The sequence below is a fragment of the Drosophila innubila genome, assembly GCF_004354385.1.
Source record: "Drosophila innubila isolate TH190305 chromosome 3R unlocalized genomic scaffold, UK_Dinn_1.0 2_E_3R, whole genome shotgun sequence".
Taxonomy (NCBI): Eukaryota; Metazoa; Arthropoda; class Insecta; order Diptera; family Drosophilidae; genus Drosophila; species Drosophila innubila.
Genome location: NW_022995380.1, coordinates 15951786 through 15976365, shown reverse-complemented (window position 1 = coordinate 15976365; position 24580 = coordinate 15951786). Strand labels below are relative to the sequence as shown.

General features: G+C 38.9%; 2 protein-coding genes across 2 annotated transcripts in view; both read right to left on the bottom strand.

Moving 5' to 3' along the window:
• Positions 1-24580, bottom strand: part of LOC117789610 (homeotic protein antennapedia) — a 118417-nt gene that overhangs the window by 67112 nt on the left and 26725 nt on the right. Inside the window, exon 2 of the mRNA XM_034628658.1 lies at positions 19207-19302. The gene's annotated coding sequence lies outside the window, so the exon portion shown is untranslated. The remainder of the gene's footprint in view (positions 1-19206; positions 19303-24580) is intronic.
• Positions 3512-3728, bottom strand: LOC117792691. The gene is made up of 2 exons (XM_034632922.1): positions 3646-3728; positions 3512-3569 (listed from the first exon to the last, which is right to left on the bottom strand). Exons 1-2 carry the CDS (start codon positions 3726-3728, stop codon positions 3512-3514), a joined length of 141 nt encoding a protein of 46 aa, XP_034488813.1.

The window sequence follows — 24580 nt, the reverse complement described above, 5'->3', positions numbered from 1 at the left end:
CCGACCGACAGACCGACCGACGGACAGACGGACCAACGCCGACAATTTCTAACACGGCGGCATAATCGATGCCCATTTGGCCCCAAGGTCACATCGTTTGCGCTAGAAAACGCTGTTAATAAATTACGTGTAAAACAACGTGTGAACTAACATAAATAATTTCCTTAATCCAGCTCTTCTCTGCACTCCATTGCCCCTCCAGGGATTGCTGATCTCCACATTGGGGTATCAAAGGAGAAGGGGAGGGGATTGGCAATAGGTAAGGGGATGGGGATGGGGACCTAGGCACATACATACGTGCACAACAATCGATTAAGCGTAGATAAAAATCAATTTGCAGCAATAATAAATTGCTCAACTACCAGGCGTGAGGAGCCAAATGATGCCCCCAAACATCCGCATATGCCACCAGTCCCCACTGCACCCATTCTCTGCCCTGCCCCATCCGATCCGATGTGCAACTGCAACAGCTGCAGTGGCCAGGGCCAATTTAGCTTCATTTTGCGCGCTGTCGAGTCGCAGAGTCTGAACAGTTTCTCGAACAAATTGGCCGCAAGGTGAAAACAAAATGGCAGGAAGGCAGAAGACAGTAGACAGAGGACAGAAGACAGGAGACGCTGCCTGAAAGGGAAAGACACACCAAAATTTACAAACATTGTAATCATGGGTTAAATATCGCCTGCTCCCCGTCCCAGACGACCGGCCATGAGGTCTCTCGGTGTCTGCAACTTTGTGTCTAAACTGCGACCAGGTGGAAGGCGCGTCTGCATCTGTTGCAAGCTCTTGAGTATCTGCCGTTGCAAATCTGCCTGAGCGCAGAGTTCATGGATTAATCACCGCGGGCAGGGCAGAACCGAACCGAACAGAACCGAACCGAACCAAGCTTCACATCTTGAGGTCTTAAGAGGCTCATCCACTTGCAGTCGCAAAATCACGATTCACAACTTAATCCACAGCCGGTTCGAAGGCGCAGCATCGTTTGTCGATTTTGTGGCGTTTTCTGCATTTCACATTCAGCTTAGCAGCCGTAGCACGCCCCCTCAGCTCCGACCCGCCCCCACCAAAATAATAAAAATGCCCATTTGCCAGTCGCAGCTGATTCATCGCAATAAGAAATAAATGAATTCATTTGTGAAGACACCGCCAGAGGCTCAACTCCAAGTCCAACTTCAATTCCAAAGCCAACTCCAACTCCAAGTTCGAGCCGGGACTTCTAATTGAACTGTTTTCCTAGACCTGGCAGCTGTAAACGGTTGTCATTAGCAATAAATATTGGGTAGAGATGGAAACGTTAGGCATAAATATATGTAATCCCAATTATATTAGGTAGAAAATTGATCTGAACAATATTTTCTATTTACTATATAGCTTATGCTTATTTGGACTAAGTATGTCAATTATAATTCTGAAATTATGTGTGTAGTGGGAAAATTAATTATTAAATTTTTCTTTAAAAAATATTTCAATATATTTTTAGATATTTAGTACAATTGAGTGAGCTGAAATAAGGTAAGTCTATAAATTATTTTTTCCATAATAATATTTGTTTTATTATGGAACTCGAAAATTAGTAAAATATTTTAAATATTAATAGAATACGACATTAAATTCGATTCATATTTATGTTATCTAAAGTCTCACCGAGTCGTATTCTACTTTTCTAAGTGAAAAATTTTAAGTTTTCTGAAAATTTATATAAAAGCCACGAGTTTACTTAAAATTAACAAATAAAGTACAAAAAGACAGTTTACAAAATTATTTCGCACATAAATCACGAATGTTTCGTAATCGTTTGAACTAAATGGAGATCATCAAACCGTTTAAAGCCTGGTTCCAGTAAGCCAGGTACAAATCGATTCCTTACATGCCGCACTCAAACTAAAAATGCCAACAACAATAACCATGCAACAATGCAAAAAACCGCAAAAAGCAGCCGCAACATTCGCAGTTCGGAGTTCGTGGCGCGTATTTTATATATTAATTTGCGAACAATCGAAAATCGACATGTGACACGCGTTTTTTAAATTTATGCCCTACGAATTGCATTTACAATTTTTTATTGTTGTTGCCCCTGGTTGTTGTGGTTGTTGTAAATGCATTGCCAATGAATGCAAAATGAGGGACAACGCAGTGTGTGTGTGTGTGTGTGTGTCACAAATAATAATCGCAACTGCGAGTGTTCGTGTGTGTGTGAGTGTAAAAGGAAGGGCTGTCGACCTGCATATATATATATATATGTGTGTGTGTGTGTGTGTGCGACATATCAAAAACAATTCCAGCTCATCAGCATCATCGTCATCAGGTTCGATACTCGGCAGTACCTTTGATCCCTTCACTCCCTCTCGCTCTTCCCCTGTCTCAGCCTGTCCCGCTGTCTTCCTCCTCTTACTCTGAGGGAGCCACACTTTTTGCCCTGCCACACACACGCCATAAATCAATGTTCGATTTTCACAACAACAGCAGAAGGGAAATTCGCAAAGCAATGCAAAAAAAAATAAAAATAAAAATAAAAGAGGAAAAAGCTGGAGGCAGAATGAGGGAAACGGCAAGGACAAGGACACAGGACATTATGTTCGCGCCATGTTTAAAATTTTTGCGTTTGCTGTTTGCTTCTTTTTTGTTATTTTCATTTTCATTTTATTTTTCTGCGCTGCTTTTCATCTCATGCGTTACACATTTTATTGTTGTTGTTGCTGTTGTTGTTGCGGCAATGAAATGCATTAAATTTTGTGGCATGCGGGGCGCCGGGAGAGCATTTATACCATTACAGGAGCACGGGAGGACAGTCCGTAGTAGGAACATTTGGCAGGTAAAAATGTTAAAGAAATGCGACAAATGTTACAGATTCCAGATGCCAAACGAAATCTGAACCGCATTCTGCGACGATGTTTGCGAAGAACCAAATCGAGATTCAAAAAGGGAATATTTAGAGAGCTATCTGTCTTTTTGACTGCAGCTTATCTTTAGTTAAAATTAATAATCGAATATAATCTAGATAATCAACAACCGATTTTAAATGAGAAATGCTAAAAGTTGAGTATGTTCGAATTGTAAAACAAAAAAATTAATGGAAATGATATACATGATATGAACTTAAGTTTTGGATATATCTTATTGTTAATTTAAAAAAAAGTGCTGTAAATAAATTCCTTAAATATTCCTCAATTTCTGTTCTTAATAAATACAATGGGCAATTCTCTTTTTGTGTACTTCATTTCTTCTTGTACATCATAAAAGTTGTACAAGAACTTCAAAAGTACATTTATATTTAGCTAAAGAGTCAACAAAACATTTCGACAGTTTGTCATTGGGTTCACAGGACGAGAAAAGTTGTAAAGTAGTCCAAATATTGTGACCAGCTGCTGCAACCAAAACAAGCAAGTGCAAAGTTCAAAGTTTGTCAACTTTAATGAAGTCGAAACAAACTGAAACGTGGACAATCGTACCGCAAAGCCTAAAGTTTTGTCAGACATCAAATGCTGAAAATATATTTAAAGACGTATTGAGAGTATTACCTGCAGATTTGAAAGTCCTGTTGAGCGGTTATGAGTGCTTTCAAAATGCTAGAGCTGAAACCGAATACACTTAGAAAACTCAGGATACAAGAAGAAATCCTTTTTGATGGCCGCTTGTTATGTGTGGAACTTTTTCCGTTTGGTTTTGAGGCGCAGTTTTCGTTTTTCCAGTATGATTGTACACAACAATTTCATCTGCTTTATGGGGCACATGTTCGCTTCGATGTTCGATGGTGAACTCGCTGTGGCAGGGGCTGTGGCAGTGGCAGCATCAACGCCAACGCCAGCTCATACCGTGATCAGTCAGCGATCGAGCCACACGCATTAACAACTCATTTAAAAACACTGGGACAGGATTTTGCCGTCGGCGAATTGCGACCAGAGCCAATTTCCATGACACTAAAGCACTGGAAACGACGTTTGGATTTTGTGTTATTTCTTTTCTTGTTTATTGCGAATATAAATAAGGCCACGAGAATCGCACTCGACTGCCCCGCACGCAGTGCCGCCAATTTGCCAACTAGCTGCCACCGCTTTGGGAGCCGCCAGAGGAGCCACAAAATACAAAATGTATTCTTCTTTTTGGGCCAGAAGAAAAACGCTCCGCGAGGAGCGAAAAACGCTCAACCGAAATACTTAACAAAATGACAACAAAAAGCAAAGCGTGAACAGGCGAAAAGCTGCAAGAGCACAAAAGAACACAACACTACACAACCCAACACAGGGCAAGGCATAAATTATTGGCCAGCTTAAGAGAATTTTCATTGCCAGCTGAGAGATTGCCTGGTACTGTGCCTGGCAACATAATAACGCAACATTATGTGGCAATAAGCATTTTGGTGTGCTCCAAAGCAACGACTTAATTCTAGACGCTAAACTGTTACTTGATGGCTCTTCGATAGGCGCCCATAAAGACAAAGTTCTCTTAACTCCTCGGAGCGATGTGGCATGCCACGGTACGCAGCATGCGCAGTTGCCACTGGCGACTCTCAGCTGGCGGCCACAGCTACAGGCTGTTGCAAGAAGCGCCCAATAACAACAATAAATAAATCGCACATTGGTAATCTATGTATGTATGTGTGTTAGGTATGTTTATGTAATTATTTCTCAAATGTTATCACCAATTAATGAAGCACTTAAAATATAATTAAATATACACAAATCAGGCAAATTATATCGAATTATTTTTAAAAATTCAACGAACACGTAATATTGTACATCCATTTAACAAAAATTTACAGCACATAAAATATTTTGATAAATTTAGGGCCGGTTTTTCAATGTATGCTTAAATTTTATAAAATAGATATTCAAATTTGACATTAATTTCTATACTTTTTTCTTCAAAATAGCTGTTGTATACTTGTCAAACCCCTTAAAAAGACATTGAAAACCCGGCCCTTAAAAATATAAAGCTAGCAAAATATTTGAAATTATAAAGTATTATTATTCTTCTTGGTCAACTTAAAAAATTAGTTTTAAAAATTAATCCAATTGATATAACAGTTGTTAAAAAATGTATTTTTTTTTAATGAAAATTGATATACTGCTTAACATTTAGAGATGCTAAACCTTTAAAAATATAAAGTTGGCAAAATATTTAAAACTATAAAGTATTATAATTCTTCTTAGTCAACTTCAAAATTAGTTTTAAAAATCAAACCAATTGATATAATAGTTATTAAAAAAATTATTTTTAAATGAAAATTAATTTACTGCTTAATATTTAGAGATGCTAGGCCCTTAAAAATATAAAGTTGGCAAAATATTTAAAATTATAAAGTATTATAATTCTTCTTAGTCAACTTAAAAAATAAGTTTTTAAAATTAAACCAATTGATATAACAGTTATTAAAAAATGTATTTTTTTTTTAATGAAAATTAAAGATGCTTGAGATAAATTCCTTCTAAATTTTAAAAACTATTCGAGATTCTCTTCAAAATCTGAGAAAAAATTAAGTTCAAGCAAATATAACACATTTCATGCCACTGTGCGAAGTTAGCCAGCATTGTCAACGCCATTGCCATCAGCACATCGCATTGTGTGTGTGTGTGTGTGTACTGGCAGCAAGGCAGCTAATAAAATTAAAATGCCATATTTCAGGCGTTGATAACAACAATAAGTGCAGCAAAGTCGCCTCGCGTCTGCTAGTAGGAAATTATTTTTTGGCACGAACTCATTGCGGCCTTGTGCCAGAGAAAGAGCTCAAATCGAAGCAGGAGACACTGTGGATAGGACGGGGGGGGGTACTCTTTGCCAGCCAGCCAAGTCTATTGATATGACAATGGCAAATAAAAGCGCCAGAAAATTACCTGTAAAAAGTTTTTAGCGCCTGCGGAGAAATTTTATTTATTGATTTTTATGTCATCGCCGTTTGTTTTCAGGCGAAATTCTTTCAAGCCAAATTATGAATATTAAATTTGTTGTGGAGGGGGAGTAGCCAAAGGGGCAGGGGTGCTGATTTGGATGATAAGCATCGACAGGCAAGATGTAAATGGGCAAATGATTTATGCCAGACTGATTTTATTGATTTCTTATCAGCTTGAGCCTGTGTACCCAGCTAATCTATTAACGTGCATATTTATTTTAGCTCAGGCTTTTGCCTCTCGAGGCGCCTCAATCTCGGAGCTGTTGTGGCGCTTCATGCTTCTTGAGGGGCAACTCCAGGCTGCCTTGAATGCGTAATTAAATTAAAATTCCTATTACATGACAAGCCTGGCAAAAGTGTCGACACACACACACACACACACAGTGGACTCCCAGTTGTTGACTCCCATATTGTGTGTATGCGAGTATGCGAGTGTGTGTGTGTGTGTGTGTGGCAGCATCCATGTCCTGCAGTGCCACAACTGTTGTATGTGTGTGTGTGTGGCTCGTTTTGTGCAAACTAAGACACGTTGTCAGCATTCATGTCACCGGTGCCGGGCTACAAGCAAAGGGAGGCCTAGGAGGGAACAGGGGGTGGGGGGGGGGTCTGTGGGGAAAGCTGTGTCTGCCAGCCATTTGGAGTGGCTTTTGCTTTTGCATTCTACAAAGATTTTTCATTAAAATTTACAAATTTTAATAGTTTTGCCAGCTTTATTTTCTATACAAAAGCCAAAATTCTGCTGTTGCAAGTGAAAAACTTCAGCTTTTCGGATATGTGTCAAATGCAGACCAAGGAATTTTACTACAGGATGCAATCTAGCCTTAAATACAGCACATTATTATTAAATTGCCATGCTTAGACTTTCATTTAAATTCAATTTTAAATGCTGCAGAAACATGTAAAATATTTTAAAAGATAAAACCTATTTCACATATCAAAATGCGCGATAAGCAGCTAAAGTAATTCATGGAACTGAATTATGTGTGTTTAATTGTGGTTTTTCTCCGTTGATATGCAAAATCCACTACGAATTATGCGGGTGCCTATTTATAAAATATTATTTCACTCACTGGAATTCAAATCTATCAACCCATATGCCAGACGTAAGAATTTCATTTCTTGAACGACAGCAAATATATGTTTAACATTATTTCAGGGCAATATAAGTCGAGTTTCTCATAAAAAAAAACTTAATTGATTTGCCATGACTTAGCTTAAAAACTGATTAGGCTATGAATAATTATTATTATGAAATAATATCGAAATAACATGATATTGTTATTTAAATACCAAATGTTTAGCTATCGTAAATTTGCTTTAAACGAACCTATTTTTAAAGTTGCCTCTCGATTTCAGATTCATTGTTATTGAGTTAATGATCAGGGCAGTTCTCCACTCAACATTCGATTTACTATGTGGCATAGAAGCACGTTTATCGCCTTTTTATTTGAATTAATATCATTTATTTTCACTCGTTTTGCCAATTGTTTTTCATTTCACTTGCGCAACCTTTGACCAGTTAGAACGAGTAAATAAACAACCCATCGAATACAGAGCAACATTTAAAGATACATTTGTTATTTGGCAAATGCGCAAACACTTCATGATGATTACCAAAAGTAAATGGGGTGGGAAGGGGAGCCCCGCAGACAGTGAGGGATAAAAGGCAGCAGCCAGGGTTGCCGGGATACCGTACAGAAATCTTTTAACGTCAGTTCTGCCTGTCTTGCTGCCTGGCATTTTCTTGCGTTGTTACCTTCAGTCGGGGGCAGCGTGCAATGCTTGGCTGGCTGCCCCCCTCTCCTGCCCCTTCTACTGCCACTTTGCCTTCAGTCCTTCAGAGCCAGAGAGTCAATGCTGCTGCTGCTTTTGTTGCCGGCAATTTCCTTTCGACGAGCTGCGAAAACACACGAAACTGAAACTTTTGCGAAAAACGTTAAACGCAATGTTGTCCGTCCCACGTTTTCAGTTCCAGTTTGAGCATCAGGGCCTGTCCCTCAGTTCAGCTCAGTTCAGTTCAGTTCAGTTCAGTTCTCAGTTCGCCCGCCTCTTCGTGTCTGTTTGTCTGTCTGCCTGTTTGGTTCATCCTTCCGTTGGCCTGTCTCGTTCTCGGTCTCAGTTCCCGTCTACGTCTCCGACTCAGTTTAGTATATAACAAGTCAGCGTCAGCTGCTCCTGCTCCAGATACAGCTACAGCTACAGCTTCAGCTCCTGCTCTGGTTTTGGATGGGTCTGGTCTGGTCTGTCCGCTTGTACGCCACTTTGTCGGCTGCCTCGAATACTTCCATGTTCATTTTACAAGTAAAACGGAAATGACAGTTCCGCAGCGAGCGCCGAACATCTTTGCAGTTGGCAGCGTCCCTCATCCCAGTGAAAGAAACCTTTTCCCGCATAATAGTCTGTCAAAGTGGCTGCCACCACCGACACCAGCAGTGTCAGTCAGCTCCAGCTTCAGCTTCAGCTTCGGCTCCAGCTGCAGCTCCCTTTGTCAGCTGCCAGCTTCAAGATACTTAGCACTTAGAGCTGCCTGCTTCTTGGCTCAACTTTAACCCACTTCAGGCTGCCCCATCCCCCACCCTTATCCAGCCGAGAAGCCAACAAAAACAACTTCACTTTGCGATTTTGAGAGCCACATTCAGTTTCCAACTAATTTTCTAATTATGAGCACAGTGGCGCACAGAAATCATGTCACGCTTTCTGACTGATTTATGGCCGTTGGAGAAATGTCAAGCATTCGCCGGGCAATTCCAATCCCAAAAACAAACTCGATCCAAATCCCATTCCTATTCCCAATCCCCATCACAGGCAAACATCAAGCAGCCCACGCTTTGGCTTTTAACTTATCCAAATCACTTGGCTACGTCACCAGTTTTGGCCTTTAGTTTTTGTTTTTCTTTTCTTTTTTGTTTATTGTTGTTGATTTATTTGATTTATTTATTTATTGTTGGCTCTTGTTGTATTTGCACTTGAGGCGCCTGCTCAATAATCGCCAGCCGAGCGACTGATTAGCTTAATTTAACGGATGACGACCCCTGCCCCCGCCCTTGACTCTGCCCCAAGCCGATATCAATACCAAAGTTTAATAAGTACTTTAACTCACTGTTCGAATTTCGAGTATAGAAATGCTATTATTAAATCTTACTTGGATAACGTGTAACGCAACTTCCGAGCAATAATTAATAATTGCCATTTACTACGCACTACTCAATAGCATAATAATATATATATATATATATTATATACATATTTATATATCGTATGTATCGCCTGAGTTTATCAGCAACGAGCAATTAATCCCATTGAACTCGAAAAATAATTATAAATCCTCGTGCAAGATATATAATTATAATAATAATAAAACGATTCTTTGACCTTATATTTTTATTGATATTATTTGCATTCTACAACTTTTTATGTTTTAAAAATATCCCAAAAAATGAATTATCAAGCAAGAGCTTTGGTTAATTAAAATTATATTTAAATATTGTATATATACCATTTATGTATTCAAACCATTTACAAATTTCTTTTAACAAACATAATTAAATATATGAAGCTGTATTTATAGTCCATTTAAATTTTATCTGATTGATATTTTTAAGATTACATTGATTTTACTTCAAAATATATCTCCAATAGTTATAAAATCACAAACTGGTCAAAAAAACTTAAATTTTTTTGCTCTTCAGGATCTTAAGATCTGTCAGACAAAGCTTAAAATATTACTTCAAAATATATCTCAAATAGTTATAAAATGACAAACTAGACAAAAAACTTAAATTTTTATTGTTTTTCAGTATCTTAAGATCTGTCAGACAAATCTTAAAATATTACTTCAAAATATATCTCAAATAGTTATAAAATCCCAAACTAGACAGTAAAACTTTAATTTTTGTTGCTCTTCAGGATCTTAGGATCTGTCAGACAAATCTTAAAATATTACTTAAAAATATATCTCCAATAGTTATAAAATCACAAACTGGTCAAAAAAACTTAAATTTTTTTGCTCTTCAGGATCTTAAGATCTGTCAGACAAAGCTTAAAATATTACTTCAAAATATATCTCAAATAGTTATAAAATGACAAACTAGACAAAAAACTTAAATTTTTATTGTTTTTCAGTATCTTAAGATCTGTCAGACAAATCTCAAAATATTACTTCAAAATATATCTCAAATAGTTATAAAATCCCAAACTGGACAGTAAAACTTAAATTTTTGTTGTTCTTCAGTATCTTAAGATCTGTCAGACAAATCTCAAAATATTACTTGAAAATATATCTCAAATAGTTATAAAATCCCAAACTGGACAGTAAAACTTAAATTTTTGTTGTTCTTCAGTATCTTAAGATCTGTCAGATACATCTTAAAATATTTCAAATAAAATTGTCCTTAAAATTATAAAAATTTGCATCGTGAGTTGAAATAAGTTTATCGTATAGTCACGCAGTCATCGCTATTGGAAATGAACACCCACATATGTTGATCCACTTTAGCTTACTGTACTTGCATGCCAGCTGATGTGTGTGTGCTTGTGTGTGTGTATGTGTGTGTGAAGACTCCCAGGGGCCGTTGAGGGGCAATGACGATGGCCATGGGGCACACTTCCAAGTAATTTGCAAAACTCCGACATCCGACACTTTGCTGTAGTTTGGCGACTTTGATTTATCGTCGAGCGCCTCGCTGGGGACACAATCAAACGCAAATGCAGGCATAAGGAGCCAACGTCAAGGGCTTCAATGTCCTGCAAGTGATGTAGGCGCGGCACACACACACACACACACACACTCTCGCACACATATGTATGTATGAGAAGGTCAGCGTTGTTAACGCGATTATGGCAGCTGTTAGAGGGGAGCTGCAGAGAAACAATGGCCAGCTCGGGTCTTTAGCAGTGACATGCAAACCCGGAGGTGACAACCCTGCAGCTAGCAACAGTAGTAGTAACAAGAACAAGCGCAGAAACAACGAGAATAAAAGATGAAACAAAAGTCCATGTTATTCTACGAAAGAGTCAAAAAAGTCAACCTCAACTTTGGCTTTTACTTCAACTTCAGCTTCAGTTTTGGCTTTAGCTTTTGCTTCACATGACCGAAAAGTCGCACAAAAATAATCCCAAAAACTTCGTTGCTCAAAAACATGAAAACGTTCAGCACAATGACAGCCAAGGGGGTGTGTCAGGGGCGGGGAGGGAAGAGGGTAGAGGGGAAAAGGGGCTGCGAATGCGGAGACGTTGATCACAAAAAGGAAAATGTCAAAGTTCTTTTGCGGTCTCCGAGGTTCTTTAAATGTTCTTGGGAACAAATAATTTTTTGTCTTTCTTTTTTCTCGGAACCTTCGCCAGGGAATTTAGCACACGAGAATTGCCCGCGATTTTTTCTTCCCCGTATATGTGTTGTTTTTTTTTTTTTTTGGATATTTTTGTTGTTGTTTCTTGATGTCGTCTTTAGTTTTGAGCTTTGCTTTTGTGTTTTTGTTTGTGTTTGTATGTATATTATCAAAGCATTTTGTTTTGATATACATATGTATAAGTATCTTGGCCTTTACTTGCCACAGAACTGTTGGGGCATCTGTAAAGGGCAGGTAAAGGGCAAGATGAAGCGCTTAGTAGGCACAGGAAATGTCAATGAAAGTTGGGTATTTGTGGCTGGGATTGTAACTAGCAAAACTATAACTTAGCTTTAGAAAGACTAACGGTATTTGGATCTTAAAGAGAACAGTTATATTTATAACAGTTACAGACATGTTAAAAAAATCCAGCTGAGAATTATTTTAGAGTCATATTATAGTTTGTAAAAAATTAAAAATAAAAGCCTTAACAATATCCATCTGTTTGAATACAAGTATTTTTTTAAATTATTCAGTTTTAATAAAAAATATTGAAAATTTCAAATTACTTCTGGGATAATTTAAAAATGTAATTATTAGCCTTGGCTTTGAAGTCACAATTTGCAGATATTTTGGCGGTCCAATTTAATTGTTGCTGTACTTTTGTGTTTGTTGGTTTGATGTAGTATATTTTTCATGTTGTTTTATATTTTTTGCCGGCTTTTTTTGTGTGTCACGGTGGCATGAACATGAAAAGGAAGTGCACGTCAAAGCTTAGACACAAACCACGAAGCGTAAAGGTGCAAGTGAGGCTAAAGTAACAACATTCATTGCAATTGCCACCAACAATGTACAACAATGGATAAAAGGGTATCCGTATCTGTAGCTTCAAGTATCTGCATGCAGCAATGCGTGCCAGCGAGAATTTGTTGAACAATTTCGCTAAACTCGAGGCGAAAACTCGAATAAATTGGCTTGAAAAATGAAAAGCGAAAACTGCGCAGAAAACAAAACAAAACAAAATAATAGCAACTGTGGCAGCAACGAGTGGCAGCAACGAGCGGCAGCCAACGCACAAATTACAACAATTAAATGGCGAACAAAGTAAGCCAAGCCGCAATTATCACATCACTAGCAAATGTAGACGAAGTCGGAGTCGGAGTCCAAGCCGGAGTCGGTGATGGAGATGGAGACGGAGACGCAGTTGGAGGCGGCTGCGGCTTTGGCTTTAATTTATGAACTGCGGCAAGTGGAAGTGGGAATCGGGGTTGGGGGATTTCGTTAGGTAGCTTGCAACCGGGTGGCCACTGAGGCGCATAGCATCGGAATCTCTCTCTGAGTGTTTTCACTTTACTTGCAACACTGCAGCAGGCAGGCAGTCTGTGCTTCAAGGTGAGTAGCGATTTGTAGCGGCAAATGAGGCAGGTAGAAACACCAACAAAAAAGTCATAAAAAAAACTGCACAACAGGTGTGAGCAATTTAGAAGCCATTTCTGCCTGCAGCTAATAAACGCTAAAGAACCCAGTCCAAAGCACTTTCTCCGCTCGTCTCATCTTGTCTCGTCGCGTCGCGTCCGTCTCTTAATAAATTGACAACGATCCAATTTCATAATGAAATTTTTGCGGCTGTCAGCCTTCAATTGAATCGGAAAACAAAACAGCGACAAAAGTGATGTGAGGAGGGGCAGAAAGTAAAAGAAGAATAACAGAAATAACGCACACAGATCCAAGAATTCCCCCATGAAAAAATCCAGCTGACAGGCCTGGCCCCGTTCATCCCAGTCGTCCCCATTTCCCCTTCGCCCCCCTCCTCCTCCCCCTGCGCACACAACCCCAATGAAACTTGTACAGAATGTGGCATGATGTTTGTATCTACGTTGTGTATGTGTGTGTGTGTGTGTGTGTGCGTGTTGTTGTTCTTTGTATATGTTTGTAGTTATATCGAGTAAACGAAAAACAAAAACTTTTTTCCACTTGAGTAACTTAAGTGCCAATTCCTCCAAAAACAGAACAACAACTATTCAAGAAAAAAAACAAGAGAGACAGAATTGAAAGCTAAAGAAAAACCAACGCAATCAAAAGAAGAACAAGCATGGGGGGGAAAAAAAAAGAAAATAACAGCAGAAGATGAGCACATGAACAGTTTTTTAATAGGGGAGTCAACAATTTCTTAGGTCTTCAATACAAAAATCAATAACACATCAAGTTGAAGGATATGAAAGAAACAATTCAAAGACACTGCATAAAGCGTATAAAAACTTAATATGGTAAAATATGGAATTTACTATTCGAATTGAATAAATTGATGAATAGACACTTAACATATTTGTAAGAGAGGCCTACATACCTAATAATTGTTAGTAATATTCAAATGAGCTGTCTTTATGAGAGAAATCTTAACTATTAAATTATCTAGAAATTACAGAAAATATTGAAACCAAAAAACGTATCTCTATTTAATTTTATTTAATAACATTGGCAGGGAATTCAACAGCCGTCGGCAATTGCACAAAATCTTAGCAGATAAAGGTGAAATATTGGAAACTAATATATTATTATCGTTAAGTTTACAATCTATGTTCAAGGACATCTTAATGAATAAATGAAGCTACTTCAGCTTCAGTTTATAACTTAGGGAAAGCTCAGCTGGTCGCTTTTAGCAGCTTTCGTAATTGTTTGAAAAGGGAAATATGAATAATGGCTGCACATCAAATCACATTGATCAACCCAGAAACCGGCACAGACACAGACACACACACACACACACACACACACATACACACACAGCGTCCAGTGAACAGTGAACAATAGAAACGCGAAAAAGAGAGAGCAAATCAAAGAAAGGCAGCCATGATTTGCCGACGGCAATTTGAGTGGCACTTCAGCCATTGAAGAGCGTCGGCCTGGCAACGGTTACAGTCAGCCATGCGAAGGCTTTGAGTGGCGAATGCTAAATGCTCGTCATCATCCACCATGGATAAAGTATCTTCGAGATACTTTTAGCAGCCATAGCGAACACATGGCATCTTTCAGCTGCAACCCCATAGTGAGACTGAGAGAGCGAAAGAGCACTAACGTGAGAGAGAGAGAGAGAGAGTATGTATGTACTCTCTCACAACAGCTGCGCGCAGTCTGAAGAGAGCGCATGTGGCAGCAACCAAGAGCTAAGAGAACGACACTTATGCTCTTATCCTGTTTTACAATTCCACGCTCTCTTCTGCACGCTTGCCATCTCACTCCCACGCAACAGCTGCATGGCTTCCCGCCAAATTTCTTGTCTGTCGTGCTGCTCTCACTGGAAGTGCCGCTCTCTGGCGCTGGAAAGACGAAACAAGTTGCCGGCGTTCGAGGACAGCGCCAGGAATTGCGTATTATCAACAAATATTTATAATAACCATTTAAATTCATATATATTTTATTCGCCTCGATCTTAAATTGTAATTGAACTTAGTTGGCTTATCAAAAATTTGATGTCATTGACAAATTTGCGAAATGGATTTGCCTCCTTGCATATTAATCACGGTTCTGGGTCTTTTTGTAGTTCAATTACATTAACATAAATTCGCAGCTGCCCAAAGTGGCGTCTATATAAAGCATTGGATTGTCTAAGGCAATCGACAGGTACTCGTGTGTTGGCCATGGCCAAGAATCAAATGTGTCTTTGGCCATTTGCACGTCTGACCCTTTTGAAGCTAATGAATTTTTGCCAAACACTTTGATAGCTTCATTGAACGATCACGTGGGGCCCAATTATTTTTGCAACACTGCGAGAAATACCTAAGAGATATGTGAATTGAGATTTAATATACCAATTTGTAAAATTCTAAAATTAAAAACAAAATAATAAGAGAAAGCCTTGAATTCTTGGTCAAAATAAATAACTAAAGTTGTATAAAAACTATTAAAATAAATATTTATAAAAACTGGGCTGTTATAATAATGTGTGCATTTCTGGTTCTACACAATAGATGATAAAAAAAAGATGCTCAGCTATTATCACAAAATTAAAGGTTCTGATTGTTAGATATATTCGGAAAGATGGCTTTAGAAACTAAATGTAACTAAACTAGGTTAAGAACAAAGTTGCCAACAAAATCAATTAGTTGGTTGCTGTATTGAAAGCAGGTTTGAAACTTCTGAAGAAACAGTTGTGGGAAGAGAAGCGAACAACCTTCGCATTCCTTTGCATCGCCTCGAGGCGCGTACGTTGTTCCTGTCAGTTGATCAGCGTATCAGGTATCGATTCCAATTGGAAGTCGACAGTCGCACTTTGCAACACGGCGAACAGAAAATAATTAAGTTCTCAAAAGATAAAAATCATGTTAGCCGCAGATCAATTAGTTGATTTTTGCAGCCCAACGCATATTTCATCTTTTTACTCGCCTCAAGCGACGACACCCCCCTCCCATGTCCCATGTCTCGGGTTCCTATCCCCATCCGCCCTCCGCCCACCACCGCCGTTGCAGATGCAGTTGCCCGTGTTGCATAAATTTACATATGAGAATGTCTTGAAATGATATTGAAGGCTGTTGAAATGCAGCAACTACAACCTGCAGAGAACTAAGAAACGGAGACCTGAGACCTGAAACCTTTAGTGATCGAGGCACCTGCCTGTGCTGCCCTGTAGCGATGCTTGGCATCGGATTGAATTGGAGACTGGACCTGGACATGCACATGCACATGCACAGACACGTCAGTAACTCATTTATCGCTTAACTGGACTTCAACTCTCAGACTAAGGGGCCTTTCGGGCTTTGTATTTGAGTTTGAGTTTGGGTTCGGTTTCGAGTTCTGTTTTTATTTTGACAACGAATTTGCATGCACTCGAAACTGTGTTTTGAGCCTTGTTAATTTTGACTAAAGTCGCTGGCTTACGTGCTCTGGATAAGCGCCAATTCCAGTCTCAGTCTCAGTCTTAGTCCCAATCCCAGTTGCAGTCACAGTTTTAATCCAAGTTGCGTGACTGACCAAATGCGAGTGCTACGCATGCGCGCGCTTACAAACGCGAAGCTCGAGCAAAACGATCAACAACAACAACTAAAATAAAAACAACAACCAAAACAACAACAACAGCAGCAACAGTTGTAGTTGTAGTAAAAAACAAAAAAAGAAGAAGTAAAATGTGAAACAAGAAACAAAACAAAGTGTTCGATGTTTCCGTTTCAAATTCTAAGGAACAAGACATTTGCGCACCGCCAGCAGCCCGGGAAGACAAGCGCACCACAAGACCACAAGACCCCAAAAAGAGCCCAAAGGCCCCTGCGATAATGTGACCACAACAGATTCAGATTTAGAGTCAGACTCCGACTCAGACTCAGACTGGCAACCTGGACGCTGTTTGGGTCTGAGACTGCGACTCCGATTCCGACTTCGAATCAGACTCAGGCTGAGGCATTGTGAATGAACAACTCGCCGACTTAGGCGGACGCGTTAACAATTGTTCTGGCCATTCGTTTTTTTGGCCTAAAACAAGTTCGGTATTTTGCTTTAACAGACCGCCAGAAGTGCAGTCAGACAAAGTTTAAAGAAGCACCATGGAAGAAAAAAATAAATTGAGCTGTACAAAATAAATACATTAGAGCATTTGTGCAGATATTTATAAATCGAACTATTAAATAAAATAATTGAAATCAAGGAATCAAATCGAATCACATATAGGTTCCAAAACAATGGATGCAACGGCACAACAAAATAATTTTAAAACATTTAAAAATGTTTAGGTGTCGTTTTATAATAATTTTAACATGGAAGTAAATATCTAAATCAAGAGGAACAACATTTTTGGAACGAATTTAACAAAATTTGAATGCAGAGTAAATTAAGATGCCAAAACATAATTAAAATAACAGTCCGTTTGAAAATCAGGCCAGTTTTGTTCAAGTTATGACAGTTCGAAGTTACTCAAGCCTCTGACCTCATAACTTTACAAGTCAAAATATTACATGATTTTTTACAAGAAATCTCAGAATCAAATTTGAAGTGTTGTTTTATACTAATTACGATATAAGGAGTTGAATAAAAGTGAAAACTTAGGATTTAAAATTTTGAATTTTCGAAAATTCAAAGACCCTTACCATCGAAATCGAGTCTTGGTCGAAAATAAATAAATTTTTTAAATGAACAAAATTTGAATGCAGAATAAATTAAGAGGCCAAAACATTATAAAAATGACATTCCGCTTGAAAATCGGGTCAGATTTTGTCAAGTTATGACAGTTTGAAGTTGGTCAGACTGCGGACTTAGCCACTTTACAAGTCCAAATTTTTGTACAATTTCACATGATTTTTTACAAAAAATTGAAAGGTTTCAGAATCAAGTTTAAAGTGTTTTTTTATACTAATAACGATATAAGGTGTTGATTAAAAGTGAAAACTTGAGATTTAAAATTTTGAATTTTCGAAAATTCAAAGGGGGGACCCTTACCATCGAAATCGAATCTTGGTCGAAAATAAATAAATTTATTAAATTAACAAAATTTGAATGCAGAATAAATTAAGAGGCCAAACCATTATCAAAATGACATTCCGCTTGAAAATCGGGTCAGATTTGATCAATTTATGGCAGTTGGAAGTTGGTCAACTCTTTGACCTAACCGTACCGGTACGAGCGTTTTGGTTTCGGTTCTTGTAAGAGAATTAATTTCGGTTTCGGTATTAGTTTCGGTACTTAAAAGGAAACGGTTAGTTTCGGTTAACGGTTCCGATACCGGTTACGGTGTTATTCTCTGATTTAAATTAATAAATTGTATCTTAAGCTAGTTTAAAGAACTATTTTAGTATACTTAAAAAAACGTGCCCACTATTTTGCCACACTATCCCACTGTACCCATGCCATTTGTTGCACTGTTTCGCAGTGCCGCGCAGCTGAGTGCGCGATTGTGCCACAGATAAAGGCACTTGCGCATTACAACTGCTCAAGCAGACCATCCACTAACCAGACCATCACTACAACAACAGCAACAACAGCAGCAACAACACGATGCTAAAAAAAAGTGCAAGAGAATTAACAATTCATTTTATTGTTAAATATGCCGAAGTTACAGCAGGCGGTTCTAAGTACGAGGAGACTGTGCGCTTTTGGCCAGGCTAACAAGCCTTGTCTGCATCTGCATCTGTTCGGGCCTGCCACACTCCTCCTCCGCCTCCTCCTCCTCCTCCTCTAACCCCTTCCCCCGTTGCCACCACCCACTGTTGCCGCAGGGGCAGACTCATAGTTAATAATGCGATAATTTCATTTTCATTCAAAGCAAATCGAATGGACTCGAAACGCAGAGAGGCGACGAAGCTACCGGATTACGATGCGACTTGCTGGTCGACTGGCTGGCGTGTTGCAGCAACATGTTGCAGATGTTGCTACGTTGCGACGTTTGCGACGTTTGCGACGTTGTTGTTGCTGATGCATGCGCAAAATTTAAATTATGTTGTTTTATGTCGCATGTTTTTCGCTTCTCATTGCTGTCCATTTGTTGTTGTTGCTGTTGTTGTTGTTGTTGTTGCTGCTGTTGTTGTTCGTTCGTTCGCAATGTTGTTGTTCAAGGGCTTAAAACATTATCAATGAATAAATGAAAATGTCTTTTGTCGACGGAAAATTGTCGTGTTGCTTGTTATGTGGCATGCAACTTGCAGCAGCCACTGTGCTTAACTTAACGTCTTCTTTTGGCCAACAAGCGCTTTAAGTCGCTGTTTTATGTCACAGTCAACTGTCATTTGTACATTGAATGCGCGACCCCTTGTCAGCGAGTGCAGTTCGACGCCAAAGGGGGAGAGGGGCAAGGGTGAGGAGGGGATTGTGTTGCACGGCGATATGTTCAATTTGCATAAAATCACAGGAAGCACTTAGGATTAATAGGCCGCGCTAAGGATGCCAATGCCGATGTCAAGTGGTTTGGCAATCGTGCAACAGTGGGGCATGGGTTAAACATATGTATGTTTGCACCATAGTAGGGTTAATCGAATTATACCAAATTGAGCAATTGAATTTCAACAATTGTCTTACCTTATTTATTGTTGTTGCTTTGTAATCCATAAACACCTCTCAAATCAGCTAATCCAAATTTGCGAATAAATAATCCAGTTATCCAATAATCCAGAGCTGCAAATAGCCAAAAAAAAAGAAGAGGAAATTGAATTAGTCTTCAGTTTATCATCAAAACGAATTTCCCTCAACTAAGAAACGAACCAAAAATCATGCGCATGCTTCATACAAATTTAAATACCTCCCTCTGGCGGCAGTTTTTGGCACTTCTCCACATGCGCAACTCGACAAGATGAATCACATCTTAAATTCATATGGAAATTAATGTCTTCATTTATTTTTATGTTCATTTGATGTGTTTGCAGGTCAATTGAATTCTTTCACTTATGCTATGATTTATTTCTAGTTCGTTTTAATGATTTATTATAACTGTAATGCAATTGTAATTAACTATTAAAGAATATTAATGTAATCTTGTTAATAGTAATATTTAGGCATAGGCTTATTTAGGTTGTTTTAGAGCACAGAAAAGTGTGCACATTCAACATCTTTTTGAGTGTCTGTAGAGTGTTGATAAGTTTGATATACTCTAATATATTTATTTATATTTATACTAGTTATTATATTTAAAAATAATTAAATATATTCGAGTCATCGGAGCTTAAATAATGTAGAACATTTAATTGATTTAATATTTAAATTGATCTTTGTTAACAAAAATAATCAAATTTGAAAATCTGTTGTCATATATCGATTTAACCCCGTTTCTCCCCTTATCCTGCCTCGGTGATAAACAAAAAGATTTTTTGCAATCTGCTGACATTTTCCCACCTTTTAATGTCAGCGCCCAGTTGGCATATGGACCCAAGCCACGACCCGTTGTGGCTCATGGGGCATACCAATGGCCCTGCCCCTGCCCCTTCCCCTGCCCCTTCCCCTGCCCCTCTTCCTGCCACTGCTCATGCCAATATCCGACTGTTGCTGCCAGTGGGACTGTCAGGTTGGCTGCTGTCATATCCTTTTGCGGCTGAGGCAGCCGCCGAGGTTGCAGCAGAGCTCGGCTGGAAATTTGAGCGCGCTTCTCATTCATTTGCGCCAAATGTCATTATTGTTGCTCGTTTGTTGTTGCTGCTGCTGCTGCAGGCGGCATCTTTCGCCGCTTTGGTGTTGCTGCCAGAGCTTTGGGTCTTTTGTAAGACTCCCTCGTTAAACAGATTATTTTCACACCCGTCTTGGAGTCAACTCGACCCGAGTCGAGATGCTGCCAATTTGGTAAGGCAATGTGAAGCCTCCAGCCTCCAGCCTCCAGCCTGCAGCCTCTCGGCAAGGCGTTAATAATGCGATTTCAATGCAATTGCTGGCCAAATTCAAAGGTTTCTTTTCTTTCTTGTTGTTTGTTGTTGTTGCATGCCTGAAAGTGCGAAGTGCTTGCAACAAGCATTCGTATTCGAGGAATATGAAAGCGACAGCCGCTGCACAGAGCCTGCTCGGAGTGACACATGTATGCACTTGGTTTAGACACAGAATTCGAACTTTAACTTTAACTCTGACTCGAAGTCGGAGTCAAGCAACAAGCCTTGGCCTGGTCGGGCCAGAAGCAGCCAGTCCCTGGCCTAACAATGGAATGAGCCTGCCACAATCATTGGCATCGCTTTTGGGTGCTGTTAATTGCAACTGATCGTGAATGGTTCGCCCCGAATTGAGATCCGGAAAGCAAAGTTACGTTAATACTAAAACAGGATGCCAGGAGACACAACTTGTGAGATGAGTATTCCATGGGATTCTTTTGTATTTTTAATTATATTTGAATTTAATACTTTGTTGCAATTGCTTGATTCGTATATACAAATATTTTATTTAATTTTAAACTACAATTTACAAATATTGTGTACAATTTTATTTATATTTACCTCCCATTAAATTGTAAATTAAATTGAAAATTTGAACCATATTAGAGTAGTGGGTAAAACAATCTGGGAGCCACTTATTTGAAATAATTTTCTAAAATTTTAGTACATTTTGTTTATTCTCCCTCATCGATTTGGCCAGGGCGAAAAAGAAAGTGATTCCAATCAGTATACAAGCTTAGTTAATTCCCATTAGAAATCCACTCGCGCTCATCGTCGGACATGCTCCAGGGCACGTATACGTCGAATACGAATACCCTTGGAATGCCGGGCGTTAATCCGTGATGGGATGGCCGGGTGAGGTGGCCCACCTAGGCGTAACAGTAACCAAATTCATATGCATATTGGACTGTTGGTCGATTTGTTGATTACTTTTTTTTTTTTGATGAAAAATATTTGCATTGCTGCGTAATTTGATAGACGGACAGGCAGTCTGTTCAATAGACTGATAGACTTGAGCTGATGGATTCGCGATCAGATAGATTTCAAAGCACCTCACGCCCAACATCAAAACATCCATAAATATTATTGTCGTATTCGCTGGCGGTCCGGGCCAATTTATGGCTGGGAGTCGTAAAAAGCCGTAAAAAGCTTCAATCGTAAAATTAAAGACAAAAATAGTTTTTGGGCGCTTAACTCGCTTTGTGTGCCCAAAATACCTAATTAATTGGCACTCTCAACTTCTGGGTGGCCCCTCGCTCCATCTGCTTCTGTTTCTGTTTTTTGATTTATCGTATGCACAGCGTGAAACCGCTAATCAGTCGCATTTGCATGCGCAGTCGCAGCCCTCAAGTATTTTTGCAATGTTTAAAAATAGAAAACCGAGCCAAGTCAATTTTCGCTGCTTTTTTTTTGTATTTTATCGATTTACGGTTGACGCACATTTTGAGAGCCACTGAAGGGTTGCAGCCGCTCGCCGCTAGATGGCGCTTTACGACTGCCATAGCCATCTAGCGGCTGATAGTAAAAGCGTTGAGCATTATCCTGCGCGTGGTCTGAGGACATTTTCGTTGCGTTGGGATTTGTGGCACCGCTAAAAAGCATTCAAGGATGCTGAAGGATATAAGGGATATAAAATAGTTCCTCAAATGACCGCTACTACGAGTTGGCGTATCAAAGTCCTTTTTGAGAGAAAACTTATTTAAGGAAATTTGGGAATAAAATTAAAATGGGCTTTTGGGAATATGGTTGCAAACATTTTGCTTTGATAGGCAAATACCCTGTATATATATTTGGGAATAGAATGATATTTATATTTAAGAGGATGTATTAGCTTAATATAAAAATAAGTATTCAAAAATGCATTCTTTTAAATTAATGAGTGGAATGAACTGAAAATTAATTTTCTGGGCAATCTGCATTCTTATTTGGATAAGATTTGTTACTTAGCTTAATTTATAAGATAAGAGTTGTGTTCAGTTGAGATCAATTTTTACTTTCTTTAATTTTTTAAAATGAATTTACAAATTTTTTACGACATAAAGATTTTTTTAAGGTTTTTGTAAAGCAGTCCAACCGAATTTCATAAATGTCTGCTGTTAAATTGACTTCAACAGGCTTATCGTAAAAAATATATTTCTAAAATGCATAGCCTTATTCTAAGCACATATGATCAATTAGTTCAAATGAAGCACAGTATAAGAAAACTTAAGATCTGATATCTTTTAAATATATCAGCATGCAAGTGAATAATTTTCTAGATTCTAAAATAAATAAAAAACGAGTATCGTGATAGTAAATTGTTGTAGAGAGACCACACAAAAGCATCTGAGATAAATTAAAAATAAAAGATACAAAAAATAATAAAACAAGACAATGCAAACAGAAACGGAGACAGAAACAGAAACCAACACAAAATGTAAGGCAATAAAAATGAACTTCCCTTTAATTTTATGGTCGCGCCGACACTTAATAAACAATAATCATCATCATCATCAACGACGACGACGACGACAACCGAGAGGGGAGGGAAGACAATGGATTGGTGAAAGGATGGGGGGTTTGGAGCGAAAAAGGGGTATTTTCAAAGCAAGTGCTACGCATCACGAGCCGGTTACTCGTACTTCATTTGGTCGAGTCCAAAGAGTTGGCCAACGAGATTTGCATTTTGATGAATTGCAGGCGAGAAGCCGAAAGATGTTTTGGCCCGACATGGAGCTACTCGTACTACCTGTAAGTCATTTTAGTGACACTATCTGAAAATGTGGTCTGTGGGCGGGGAAGAGGCGGTGGGGTGTGGCACAGACACAACAAACTCGTGTACTTTTGCTGCGACTTGTGTGACTTGAAATTTAAATTAACCTCTGCGCAGTTCGGTTCTGTGTGTCATTCGTAATTATTTTTGTTTTAGCAATTTTTGCAAAAAAAGCAAACAAACAAAAATGTACTTGGGTATATAAGTAATTTGCGTATTTTTGTTGGTCTTCGCCTTTGGCTGAGTTATTGTACAAATTAAAATGAACGATGTGTCGGTAAGGTCGCAGCTTTTGTTGTCTAAGCGCCAATGCTCAGCCCCGACCCCGGAGCGAACCCCTTGGCCGAGCACATCACACATCACACGTCAAACTTGACTTCAATTTTTTCTAGCTTGTCGGACATGATGTGACTATGAGCGGAGCGCTCCATCGAGTGGAGCGGAGCAGAGCTCTATTCCGTGCCATGCCATGAATCTCCATCGTGTCCAGCTCGTTGTGTGATCGCGATAAGAATTACCGCTCCATACGAAGCGGCCCAGATGAAAAGCTTTTGCCCCTGGCCAAAACGAAATATTGGCTAAACGCTGATGCGGACATGACGGCGAACGCGAACGCAGACGGACAGACAGACCGACAGACGGACAGACGGACGGACAGACGGACAGACGGACAGACTATGTGTAACTGTAAGTGATTACTTTACATGGCCAACAACAATGTTCACAATGGACGGTCAGAAGCGCCGCCTGCCCATGGCCAACAATTGTGAACGTCGCAACGCTGCGAACTTGACACTCGAAACAGATTCGAGTTGTGGCATGAGTATCTTGATCCGCATCTAATCTAAATTCATAAGTCGACCTGAGAAACAATGGCAGCATTCACCGAACGTGTGAGTGCGTGAGTGATTGCCGTTATGTGGCTGGCCGAAGTCAAAAATGAAGAGAAGCCAAAAAAAAACGTGGGATCATATCAACTGACATATTCCCTATCAGTGTGACCATCTTGATTTATGCCAATGGTTCTCTTCAAAGGGATCTTCAGTGCAGATAGTTTATCCGTCATACTTATCAAGGTCAGTTTGCTCCCAATTCCAAACTATTCAATATATAGATCTATACATGACAAGATCTGACTAATATAAATTCGACAAACAATCCACTTAATCGTAGATACCAACAAAATAGGTTGATGGAAGTTTAGTCATTTAGTAAATGGAAAATTACTGAATTTAAAATGAGCACACAAAATTTATAATGAAATATTCACTGCATATTATATTTAATCTGTTGA

Excerpts from the sequence above, each read along its gene's own strand:
- LOC117792691 (XM_034632922.1), bottom strand. The coding sequence starts at position 3,728 with ATGTGCCCCATAAAGCAGATGAAATTGTTGTGTACAATCATACTGGAA. Across the intron at positions 3,570-3,645 it reads CTCAAAACCAAACGGAAAAA|CTCTAGCATTTTGAAAGCAC; the intron begins GTTCCACACATA and ends ATTCGGTTTCAG.